The 13,705-nt window shown below is 37.0% G+C and overlaps 1 protein-coding gene across 6 annotated transcripts in view; it reads right to left on the bottom strand.

Annotated features, from left to right (window-relative positions):
* The window catches only part of LOC121389454 (WD repeat-containing protein 7-like), a 65,355-nt gene that overhangs the window by 17,736 nt on the left and 33,914 nt on the right, over positions 1-13,705 (bottom strand). For all 6 annotated transcript variants that reach the window (XM_041521090.1, XM_041521088.1, XM_041521089.1 and 3 more), the window contains 6 exons: positions 12,886-13,045; positions 12,013-12,230; positions 10,937-11,132; positions 9,905-10,219; positions 9,051-9,179; positions 7,682-8,474 (listed from right to left, as the gene is read on the bottom strand). In XM_041521090.1, coding sequence (XP_041377024.1) covers positions 7,682-8,474; positions 9,051-9,179; positions 9,905-10,219; positions 10,937-11,132; positions 12,013-12,230; positions 12,886-13,045 — 1,811 coding nt within the window. The remainder of the gene's footprint in view (positions 1-7,681; positions 8,475-9,050; positions 9,180-9,904; positions 10,220-10,936; positions 11,133-12,012; positions 12,231-12,885; positions 13,046-13,705) is intronic.

Genomic DNA, 13,705 nt, shown 5'->3' on the forward strand with positions numbered 1-13,705 from the left:
TAAAACTTTTATAATATAAAGATGAAACAAAATACAAAAATAATTTTTGTTAAACATCTTTTTGTGAATACTTCAAGAATATTTCTTTCGTTTCGATGTTGCCATTCTATTTCACTTTCCTGGAATATCATAGCGGTTATATAATACAGTGATGTTCCAAATGTTTTGTTTTTAAAAAGCTCATTTTGCGATGTGAGTATTTTCCAAATTTTCTTACACTTCTGGATTACTGTATACATTTAAACTGTTTTGAACATTTGTAAAATTATAATCAATAAATTTTATTACTAAATATATTCCTTTAAAAATGAAACAGTAGAAAATTATATAACCGTAACCAACAATCCGTGCGTATTTCTTCAAACCATTTGGCTTGACTCTATACATGGCATTTAATTTAGACTGGTCGCAAGTTGTCACTGTTGCAATATATCGTATTTGTTAACTTCTATTCCTGTGCTGTGCATCAAGTGTATAAAATCAGTTAGAATAATACGTCTGCATTCGCGTGAAATATTGTGCCCTGTAATAGCGACCCGTTTACTTTTTATTCCTACTGGTGGATTAATTAGAAGCAATCACCACACAAAAGTGCGAGGCATACCCGTAACAATAAGGTGTAGTTATACTAATTACACTACCGGGTACTTTAAGTAATTAGGGCTTCCTGGTCGACCCACCATGCAATTAGATTCAAGTTATGTAGTAGCTATGAAAACAACTACCGACTTCTTTTAACATGACATAATATATGTACATGTATATATATATCCCCCGTTAGGGTTTGTTGACTAGTTGAATATTGGCATGAATGGGAAAGAAATATTTAATGGCACGCCAGCACATGATATTTTTAATGCCTTCTAGTCTATACCTGAACAGACAAAAATGATTCCTAATAAAACTCACCATTTTATTGTCACTGGTACTCAAACGTGTTATTCTTAGTAATACACTGTAGGCGAAACGCAAATGGTCAACAGTCAAATTCACAAAATTAGATTTCATTGCTGATAATGTAAACATTTAGTAATAAAACATTTATCTGATAAAAACAATGTATCGATTTACTCAGGCAACACATATAACGTGTGGTACCTTGCATTTTATTTTACCAGCAAAACGTAGGGTCACTTTATAAAATATCAATTCTGAAATAGGAAGATACAACTGTCAATAATACGTTGTCAAGATCAAACCGGTTTTAACTAAAGACTCTGGTACCGTATCCTCAACCGAAACGTTCTTTGTACAGCGCAAGATTTCTCTTTTAATTTTTGAGACGAACCCTACAATCTGAAATCGGCAAACACACGTGTTAGCTAAAACTCACAACAGGCTGTCGTTTGTGCTTTGCCGAGCTATGGCGGCATAGGTGACGAATCAAGCTTATACGTTTGACGATAACCGTTCATAGCAAACACACACAACTTTTTTAAAAGTGCATTTGAGCTTGTATTTCACATTTGTACATGATGTTATAATATGGTAACCAGAGAATGTAACTTTAAAAGACGAGCCTGCTTGTATTTTGTATAAACGTTTTGTAATCAAAATAAGGAGCATGTCTTTCCACAAAGTCTATCAACACACAACAACATGGTAACCACCAAGCTCCCTCCCCCCTCCCCCATTTAAAAAAAATAATTTAGCTTTTTTTCTTCTTTTTTTTGAAGGGTGTGGTGCTGCGTGACTGCCCTCCTTTAATTTTCACCCAGCGAGAACACTGTGGTGTCTCGTGGCATTTTAGATAAAATAAATGTGTTAATTAGAAATCCCCAATTTTGTTGAAAGTAAAGTTTGTATTTTTAAATTTTGTCTTAAACAAATTTCAACCTCAGGTGAACTGTAGATGCATTGCAGTTGTACACTAAATGGAATTAATTTGCTGGGATAGTTTTAACATGGTATGTGCACAAATATTTCACAAATAGCATGCTAATTATGAGAGTGATTATAAAAGTGTTTTGGTCATGTTGGATTCTGGTTTTATGTTCTACTTGTAGTATTTTTAGCACCAGTGTACAGTACACACAGGAGAAGGGCTGGTAGGTGTTTTACTATAGCTACTATGTTCAGTGCACTGGGTTTTTTAATCCTCAAACTCTAGGCGTTTGGTGCTTGTGGATAGTTGTGTATCAAGTTTTATATGGTGGAGGTGGGAAGGTGTGTGTGTCCTGTGATCATGACTATGTGGATCTACAAAACAAAACTAGCTATGACACAGCACAACTTGAAACGAATCCGGCAAGTGATGTCTTGAAATCTGAGCTAGACTATTATAACATCTTAAGCCAGTGTCTTTCCGCAACGTTAATTTTCAATCAGACCCCGGCAACCTGATGTCCATTCCTCAAGGTATTTCGACACTTTCAATGTTACAGGCATACCCAAAACGTGACAAGGTATCATTTATATGCACTTCTCCATCTGGGTAGTTGTTTAAACGAAGCCGCTAGAGCACATAGTTTTTATCATATTGTCGTCAAACATCTGTGAGGTATTTCGAGGAACTTGGTCCCATAGGCTACTGCGAAGGCACGGGAAATTGTTTTGCGCTTCCCACAGGCAGGATAGCACATACCATGGCTGCTCCAACAAAACAGTGGTTTACACCTACCCACTGAGCCTTGCGGATCACTCATCAGGGTTTGGAGTCGGTATATTAAAAATCCCATGCCTCGACTCCGAACCCAGTGATAGGTAGACCGAGTACACGCCACCACACCATTGATTTTAATGTACCAGTCCTGGGCACTGGTTGTCGTAAGATAAAAGGCGATGGGTCCACTAAGGGCAATCAATCATATATCCCATCGCATTTACCTGTAACACTGAACTATGCTGACATGGGTGATATACTGCATGCGTGTAAGAAATGAACTAGTCTTATATATAAATTGCAAATACATTGCGTAAATGTAGATTAAAAATAAGACACTTTCAGGTATAGTTTTGTTTTGATTGTCAATGTTTTGAAAACATTTTAATTTGTTAATTGAATAAAGATTGTTGATTAAAATATTTAATAAACAGTGAATGCCATTAAGTATAATAAGACCAGGTGTAAAAAAAATATCTAAATACAGGGCTCGCGCTGTCGGTAGCCAAATTAGCCATTGGCTAATTAAAAAAAAAAAAAAGGCTAATACAATTTGCAAGTGGCTAAAATTTTGGCCAAGCCATTTTCTGTCTTCTGATGTGAACAAACGGTTACATAATCTATCCAACACCTCAAACATACTACTAATACCAAATATTCAATTAGCGTAATGGCGATCTCGCGACCGGTAACAAAAAAATTGTGTCATGCAGAATTCAGCGTAGGCCTTATAAGTTATAATGTTTGCTTATTTTAATAATCACGGTTATTAATTTTAACGGCATGCATTCAACATGTATGACAGCAATGTCTGGAAGATCTGTAACTTGTTATTTTTACTTTGTAAAATCTTTGAACCAAAGTAATAAAAACAGCCCGACAAAGCGTGTCAATTTTAATACACATGCCAGTTCAGGGCTGAAAGACATGCAGGCTATCTCAAGGGCAGAGTTCAGCCAGACCGAGCGAAAACAAAACGTTCGCTAGACTGGTTTGTGCACTTCACGTTAAACCAAATGGACATGACGAACACCAATCAAATAGTTCGCGAACGTTAGGAAGAACGTTCGTTGGCTGAACTGAGGACAGCTCTCGGTGCGAATATACGTCACGCTTCAGAGTCAGCCGACACCCGCGTGTCAAGAGATATCGTTGCAGACATTAAGCAATATGATTACGCAAAAGTAAATCTTGATGTAAATTTGTAGAAAAACAATAGTTGTTCGCATCAATGAATACCTAACTGCAGTTTTTGTTTATTCCTTTGTCTTTGTTAATTTCGTACCCATGGTTGAGAGCATGCATGCAGATCGCTATCGCGGGAAATGAACATGCAGTATTTATACAAATTGCAGTTAAATGTACACTGAATAAAAGTAGTTTACAATAATCATAGTTGTTAGATAATTTTAGCTATAAATTTGTAAGACTGTGAGGTGACATTTAATAAGTTAGCTGGATTTTAAAAAGACCGTACATTTTAATTTTATTAACGTTTTTTGTTGTTTTTTTGTTTTTAAATAAATGGAGTATACTGTGAAGTCGGTATTCTTAGCCGAGGTATTTTGCAAGCAGAAATCACAAGCATTTAACATGACGCTGAAATCAACAGCAAAAACATGGCACAAATTATGAAATTGTTTGGGGTGGGGAATTGATGGGTCACTTAAAAAAGAAGAAAACAAATGAAGAAAAAAAACTATTCAAATTAACATAAAGAAAGAAAGAAGTTTTTTATTTAACGATGCACTCTACACATTTTATTTACGGTTATATGGCGTCAGACATATGGTTAAGGACCACACACTTTTTTAGAGGAAACCCGCTGTCGCCACATAGGCTACTCTTTTATGACAGGCAGCAAGTGATATTTTATTTGCGCTTCCCACATGCAGGATAGCACAAACCATGGCCTTTGTTGAACCAGTTATGGATCACTGGTCAGTGCAAGTGGTTTACACCTACCCATTGAGTCTTGCGGAGCACTCACTCAGGGTTTGGAGTCGGTATGTGGATTAAAAATCCCATGACTCGACTGGGATCCGAACCCAGTGCCTACCAGCCTGTAGACCAATGGCCTGCCATGACGCCACCGAGGATGGTAAATTAACATAAAGATTGCTATTTAAAGAAATAATGAGCTCTATATAAAAAAAGCTCTCAAATTTTTATTTGGGAAAAAAGGAAGAAAGAAAAAACAACTACCCTCAATAAACATCCATCCACCCCCATATTTCTGTATGTTTGTTAATTTGGCTAAAGCATTTTCAATATGGCTAATAAAAATTTCATTTGGCTAATATTTTGGCTACAGGTATTTTTGATCCAGGGTGAGCCCTGAAATACAGTTTTAAATTCATTCGTCATCAGCATTGATCTGGTGCATGATTAAGTATAATGTTTGTCTAATGCGCTCATAGAATGATATACATGTACACACACACATTTTATTTAAACACACTATAGCAGTAACCACTTTGTTATAATGACCAGAGATCCTTCATCATTGGAACATCTGAAATGTTACAATTATTCCAGTTAATGTAGTAATATCTAGATATTTTAGCCCAGAAAATATGAATGTGCATACATTTCAAAAAATACAATTAACAATATTTATTATTAGTATGCATATTTATTTGATGCCATTTATATAAAGGGGTCGCTTCTTCTAACCAATTAGTTATAATATGAACTACCATGAACGGACTCCGATTTAAAGAAAAATACTTGACCGTTATCTACTAATTCATGTTTTTAACTATATGTCAAATATTATATAATGTCTATAAAATATACAATGACTAGAAAAGTTACAATCCTGTGATGATGCCTTTGAAATAATATAAACTAATTTCCCTCTATGCTAAGTAAATTAAATAATTTATTGCGTATGGTCATAAAACATTTATCCTCTTTGGGCCGGCATCCTTTTTACAATAAACAATTCCCAGGCATTTTCATTTTAAATTGCAACTTAAATTAATTTTTTTATATAATATTCAAATTGTCTACAAAATACAGACATAGCTAGATCATAATTTTTAACTAAGGTTGTTGCATATGGAAGACATGTTTAAAACAAAAGAAAGACAGAAAGAAAGGAATTTTATATTTAATGACACACTCAACACAACTACAGGTATGTGGTGTCAGACATGTGGTTAATGACCACAAATATATTTTAGAGAGGAAACTATGGGCAACTATTTTTTTATTAGCACCAAGGGAACTTTAATATATGCATCATCCCACAGACGGGATAGTACATATGGTCTGTAACACCAGTTGTGAAGCACTGGCTGGAACGAGAAATAGCCCAATGATTCCACTAACAGGGATCGATCCTAGACTGACCGTACACCAGGCCAGCACTTTACTACTGGGCTACGTCCTGCCCCAGGCAAATTAATTTAATTATATTATTTTTTCTCTAATACACATAGTAAATATTCAGACTAAAATAAGGGAAAACAACTTTCCTGTTTAACTAGTTTCTCTGTCTCTGTTCAGTTAATATTTTCTTAAATGAACTCTGCAGTCACTTCTGATAAAACTATTTACATAACCAGCATTTATTCAGCAACTTAACAACACACACATTTTACCACATTCCAGATGTCTAAGAACTAAACACTTAGCATGTCAGGCAGTATGGCACCTAGGATTCAGTCGTCTCAGACAGTTTACAGCCCACAACAATCCAGTTTTGTAAGCTAATGCATTATGTCTGTCAGCTATGGGTGATACTACAAAATTCTAGAGAGACAGAATAAGGTAGTGCTGAAGACATGGTTTCTGCCTTTTGTGGAAATGGACATAAAAGATAATTGGTTTGGGTTCTGTTCTATAAAAGCATAAATAAATGATTGGTTTGAATGAGACATTGTGAAATGATAGTACACCTTCCCATGATGCTGACAAGGTGATTAACTAATTTTTGTATAATTCACCATATAATGGATTCTGGCACCATATTATGGTTAAGGACTACACAGATATTGAGAAGAAACCAGCTGTTGCCACTTCATGGGCTACTCTTTTCGATTAGCCACAAGGGATCATTTATATGCACCATCCCACAGACAGGATAGCATATACCACAGACTTTGATATACCAGTCGTGGGTGCAATGGCTGGAACGAGAATTAGCCGAATGGGCCCACCGACGGGGATCAATCTGAGACCGACCGCGCAGCAAGCGAGCGCTGCACCACTAAGCTAAGTCCCGTCCCCAGACATTAAAGAGACATTGTTACAATTATGAACCAAAATACAGCAAGAAAAGCCATGAAACTGGTCAATACTTTCATCCAATGCAGTGCTTTACCATTGAAGTACATTCTACCCCTTGTAGTATCAAGTTAATTTTTAAAAATTAATATTCAGTGCAATATGACAACTATGTAGCTGGCAAAACAAAACACATCTTGGGACAAATTAAGTGTTTTTATATTTGCAGACAATATTTCATTGGGTCATTTAAAAGACCCAACTACCATAAAACCCAAACTTTAAAAATAAATCTTGGATTTAGTCACACAAATAACAAGTCTGTTTACCTTTTGGACTGTCTCTGCCTCAGGAAGCTCATATGACTCATACAAAAGCTTAGCTTTAAAGGCACACAAATAACAAGTCTGTTTACCTTTTGGACTGTCTCTGCCTCAGGAAGCTCAAATGACTCATACAAAAGCTTAGCTTTAAAGGCACACAAATAACAAGTCTGTTTACCTTTTGGACTGTCTCTGCCTCAGGAAGCTCAAATGACTCATACAAAAGCTTAGCTTTAAAGGCACACAAATAACAAGTCTGTTTACCTTTTGGACTGTCTCTGCCTCAGGAAGCTCAAATGACTCATACAAAAGCTTAGCTTTAAAGGCACACAAATAACAAGTCTGTTTACCTTTTGGACTGTCTCTGACTCAGGAAGCTCAAATAACTCATACAAAAGCTTAGCTTTAAAGGCACACAAATAGCAAGTCTGTTTACCTTTTGGACTGTCTCTGCCTCAGGAAGCTCAAATGACTCATACAAAATCTTAGCTTTAAAGGCACACAAATAATAAGTCTGTTTTACCTTTTGGACTGTCTCTGCCTCAAGAAGCTCGAATGACTCATGCTCATCAGCGTGTTGGCCACGGAAATCACACTCAATAAGTGCTGGGTCGTTACGCCACTGGAGATTTGCCACCGGGCTTTAGCAGAGAATATCCGAGTCTCCTGCAGCAGAAGGTTTTCACCGATTTTAGAAATGGTCGGAACAGGAGGGTCGGCGAATGGAGGACCGGACATGGGAACACTTGCATCCTCAGACACAAACATCAGGTGTTCCACATCAAACGGAACGCTCCCCGATCTCTGAGCGAGAAGCGTCGGCTTCATCGGTTCACTGCTTGGACGCCGATCCTTTAAACTTTCTCCGTGCATACGAGCCTGTTCGGAAAGCGTTTTTGCTGCTACAGGGTTATCCCCTTTGAGAGCAGAGAGCTCCACCTGACAGACGCGTTTGTGCCATCCGGGCAGCATGAGTGACATGTGACCCTGTCGAGAGAGAAGACCAAATGAAATGGGACACTGCGGTTTGAGCAGACCGAGCTTGTTGGTGCACAGTTTGTCGAGGTCGGGGTCGAGGCCCCAGGCGTGTAGACACGACATGAACAGCTGGGCACTCTCCAAGGTGAGTGAGTCGGTGATGGGAATACTCTCGGGACGACTCATGGCACTGCTGCTACGCGGCTGGTTGCTCACAACTTTACTCGGAGAGGTCTTGGTCGATGGCTGGGTGGGTATGTTGATGCCAGCCATTTCTACTTTAGACTGGATTTTCTGGCCAACATTTTCTGCTCTTTCTTTAGCCTTGTTTATAAGACCTAAAAATGAAAATAAAGCAAAACGCCTGATATTATGTAAAAAAGAAAAGAAAAGCAAAACATATATAGTATAAAAAAGAAAAGAAAAGCAAAACATATACATGTGTATAGCACATAAAAAAGAAAGAAAGAAAGATTAAAAAAAGGAAAGCAGTGTTTGACAAATGTTTGAGAAAGTCACTAGACCTCACAGAAGCTTTCGCAAAAGCCCTGTGTATTATAGTGATACAGTTGATAACTTTCACTAGCCCAATTCAACAATTCATTTGCTGGGACCCAGGTCCTGTAACTTTGTTGAACCCTGCAGGAAAGGAATGTAACTTTTAATACACTAAAAAAAACCAATGGCTATTATATAATTTGCAAAAGCAATACCCTCCCACCCACCCACCCCGAAAAGTATCTATAATGACATCTCAGTACATTACAAATAATGCCTCTTCGTGTGTAATATATGATATTCCTAATGTTTCCATTGAGAAAAACCAATCCTATAACCCATTTTACCATATAAACATGGTATGAAATGACAAGTAGTTTAATATCCTATAATTATTATCCACATGAAATGTTTACCAATAAGTTTTTGTTGTGGGTCTGTGTCAGGTTCGTTCATCTTCATCTGTTCATCTTGAGTTCCCAGCAGTCCTCGGGCTTCCAGCTCTCCAGGTGACATCAGTGCATACTCCTCAGTCAGAAGTTGAACTACACACAGAACAATATTACGTTATTAGGCTGTGAATTTAGCATGTTTACGTGCGTCTGCAAATCCCAGATTTTGGGTCAGAAGTATCAGATAATGAGACAGAATTCCAATGTACAGTGAAACCCCTCTAAACCGGACACCCTTGGGACCAAGACAAATGTCTGCTTTTAAGAGGGATCCGGTTTACAGAGGTTAAATTCTGTTTTGGTTTTTAAAAAGGGACTCTGTAAAACATCTGGTTTTGAGAGAATTCCGGTTTTTAGAGGTTTCACTGCATTTATATAAAATCATGTATATGATTCTGGCAGAATCGTAAAAAAAACAAAAACAACCCAATTTCAATGCATTGTTATGTATAATCAATATAGACATATTCTTGTGTCAAAACCTGAACTAAATACAGAAAATTTCAACTTCTATATAAACAATATAGACATACAGACATACCACGACTCCATCAGACGTGGAGGTAAATACAGAACAACATTAACTTAATATGTATAATCAATATAGACATACTCCTTTATTGAAAGTTGAACTAAACACAGAACAGTATTAACTGATATATCACAATGGCGTCCTGCTCAAATACAGGCATACTCTTTCATCAGAAGTTGTACTAATAATAAATAGATAATAAATACTTGTTTTTAAAAAAATGAACAAAAAAAAAAAAAGGCAAGGAAAAAAAAAAATGCAAGAAAGATTTATACTGAGTACCAACCAATCATGGCTTCTGTATCAAAGAAGAGAACGTGAGCGTCGGGATCTCTGATGTTTGTACGAACGCCCTGGATGTGCAGCGGGAATCCCGTGGGCTTGATGAGGTCACTCTTCCGCCCCTGAGCCTGCTGCTGCTGCTGGTGCTGCTGTAGCTTCTGCTGGGCGAGGTTCTTGAAGGTGGCCAGGTTCCGCCGTTTGAAGGCCTGTGCCAGCGTGATGTTCGGGTTCGTGAGGCTCTCCATGGGGGTGGCGTTCTCGTCGCAGTTGTTTAGAATCTCCTCCGCAGTGATCCCGTGCACCACACGGTCCAGGTGTCCTGAAACAAAACAAGCAATCGGTTATTTTACAGCCGCTGATCCTAATTATTAAGAGGTGTAAAATATATCTGGTTTATACAACACTTTAACTGTTAACTTACTCATTACTTGCAACGTTTTGAGTGAATTAATGAATATTTAACAACATTCCAGCATGAACAAGAATGCCCGTGAGGTACATGATGTTCCCGTTAAAAGTAGGTCATGGTGACCTAGTTATATGTGACACACCACCATCCGAGTGGTACTTGCACGCAAGGTTTGATGATCCTATATGAATTGATAAGATATTGCCCTGACAAGGATTTATTTTTAATGTGCAGTAGTGCTTTAAAGTAGGTCACTGTGACCTATTTATGGTATGCCACACACCACCATCCCAAGTTGTTCTTGCATGCAAGGTTTGATGATCCCATATGAATTGATAAGGAAGAGCTGCTCCGGAAACAAAAAGTTTACAGATGGGCTGACAATGAGGTACTGTCAAAGACAGGTGTATAAATATACATCAGCTATTGTGTGGTCACACAATGATAACTATATGAAAGAATTGAAGATAAACTTTTTTTCGCTTAGAATGAATGTTTAACAACACCCCAGCACAAAAATACACATCGGCTATTGGGTGTCACAAATGGTATATCTTGGGGTCAGTGGCTTTAACTATGAAATATAAACATTAACTAAATCTAAAAAACAATAGTTTTTTGTCCTACCTGTTTCCATCTGCCAGACATAGACGGTCCCGTCACTACAACTGACGAGCATGAAATCATCGAGCGGTCGCCAGCGGATTGTCTGGACAGGAAACAGGTGACGTCCAGCCAGCATGATGCACTTTCTCTCCTTCAGACTGAGGAGAGTTACAGAGTGATCACTGGCAACCGAGCATACCGAGTACAGAATTCTCGTCTGAAAAAAAAATCAAAAAAATCAAGAAATTAGTTTTTTTTATGAAACAGAATAGCCTCCCTGTAATCTACAGAACATAGATTTACTAGACAAGGAACAAAATTAATTTTCTGATATGGGAAGCAATCTCTGCTTCTCCCATTTTAATCTGGAAATAAATACTAAAATTTTATAATACTAAAATAGAAGCAGTTTACAAACTGCTTGTACAGATAAACGTTTCTCTCATTTTATGTAAATTTAAACTAATCATCAGGAGTGGGAATTGGTGAACTGTAAAAAAGAGAAATCTAGAGGAGTCCTGGAAATTTTTGAAATCCTAGGTTAAAATCTGTGCCATATGACACAGGAAAGGATGATTAAAATGCGAGGAAACGCAATGTTCCACGAAAGGAAAACAGCTGATCTGAGGAGAATTCCCACCCCTGAATCATATATTATGAAATTTCTTGGTTGGAATTTCCAAATACAAATTACCATTATTTAATGTAAACATTCTAGAGCAAAAGTTAAAGACTTTGTTACCTTCGACAACTTTGAAAGCTTTTTACCGTAGGCAAAATACTCATTCACAGCAATTTTGAGCCTGTCTATGGCAATTTTAACCCCATAACTTTTGTAACAAATAAACACAAATTTTAAAAATTAAAAACCAAAAATTATTCCTTCAACCATTGGCAATCATTTTAATCCAGTGACAAAAAACTGACCTATTTGATAAATCCCCATAATTACAGCAATTCGTATCTCAGCTACAGCAATTGCCATTGGTGCTGCTGTTAAATTCGAGCCCTGCAATGCTGCATTCATTATATTATCCAAAGCATACTCTTTGTAGAACAAAGTATTTAATAAATAAATAAATAAATTTTATACATACATTACAGTTTCCTGGTGGTACCAACATGTGCGTGAGCTCCCCTCCATGCACGGTAAAGGTATGCACCTTGCATCCTGAGTTGATGTCCCACAAAATGACGGAGAAGTCGGCACCACCGGACAACAAGTGCTGGGGTTCGTATCGAGTGCTCTCGTTGAATGGGTACAGCAAACATGTCACACGCCCATCATGTCCCTGCAGGATCTTAACGGGAATGTCTGACAGAGAGAATAAATAAACCCTTACTGTTCAGTGCGTATCCTAGGAAAGGAATATATAGGTTTTATAACACCTCAGCAGATTTTACTGTTAAAGTCTCCACCACACCCACCCCCCGACCACACAGATATTGAGAGAGGAAACCCGCTGTCGCCACTTCATGGGCTACTCTTTTTGATTAGCAGCAAAGGAACTTTTATGTGCACCATCCCACAGACAGGATAACACATGCCACAGCCTTTGATAACCAGTCGTGGTGCATTGGCTGGAGCGAGAAATAGCCCAATGGGCCCACCACTGGGCTATGTACAGAGTGAAAGGAAATCTGCTGCTACCTGCAGATTATTGTTACAGCAAGCAGCAAAGAATCTTATATACTGTTTCTTGATAAAGGTTAATGTGGACTATGCCAGTTTTAACTGCAATTTTATTACCATTGGTTTGCTTTTCAATGAAACCAACATGAAGTAATTTTTAAACAATTAGAAAGTAATAATAATTGTTTTGAAAGTGATAATTTGTGTCGATATATCTTTATTGTTTTAAAAAGACTGTTCAGACACGACACCTTCACAGACAATAGACATAGCACTTTTTCCACAATATACTAACATCTTATGACTAGAGAACATCATCATTGTTATTATTGCTTACTTTTGGCAGATAGTGTTTTCGAGGTAAGCAGCTGCAACATAATGCAGTGAATGGCTGGAATTATCACGATAGTGCCATTCTCTCGGCCACACACCAGCTTGCCCTGACTCGGGATGTAAATTGTCGATGTGATGTGCAGTGACCGCTCAGACTCATCACACTAAAGAGAACATACAAAAATTCTGTAAAATTAAATACAACTCACTTTTTCACAATCTACTTTGAAATAATAGCATGACTATTAATCGGGGTGGGAATTGGTGAACTGTAAAAAAGAGAAAATCTAAAGGGGTCCGGGGCGGTGAACTGTAAAAAAAAGAAGAGGAAATCTAGATGGGTCCGGGGGCAAGGACAATTAAAATGCGAAGAAACGCAATGTTCCATGAAAGGAAAACCACTGATCCGAGGAGAATTCCCACCCCTGATTAATGTTATATACGTAACTATATATATTACATTAATGATGTAAAAAAATTTTTTTTACATATATTACATTAGACATAAATTATATAATTAATTGGTGCATGTATGTACATGATCAAATTTCATTGATGTACAATGTTTATAAGAAAGAGACCTTTTCACTAAAATGTAACATCATGAAGTCAAAATGTGAATTATTTTTTTAAAACCAATAAGTTGAGAAAGTACTGCATAAACACAAATTCATGATTAAACTACTGAATGAATGAAATACATTTATAAAAAAAAAAAAAAAAAAAGTAATAAATATTTAAAAAAAAAAAAAAAAAAAAAAAAAAATTAAATAAATAAATAAATTAAAAAAAAAAAATTAAAAAAATTAGTAAATAAATAAGTA

This window comes from Gigantopelta aegis, chromosome 14 (genome assembly GCF_016097555.1).
Source record: "Gigantopelta aegis isolate Gae_Host chromosome 14, Gae_host_genome, whole genome shotgun sequence".
NCBI classification, from domain to species: domain Eukaryota; kingdom Metazoa; phylum Mollusca; class Gastropoda; order Neomphalida; family Peltospiridae; genus Gigantopelta; species Gigantopelta aegis.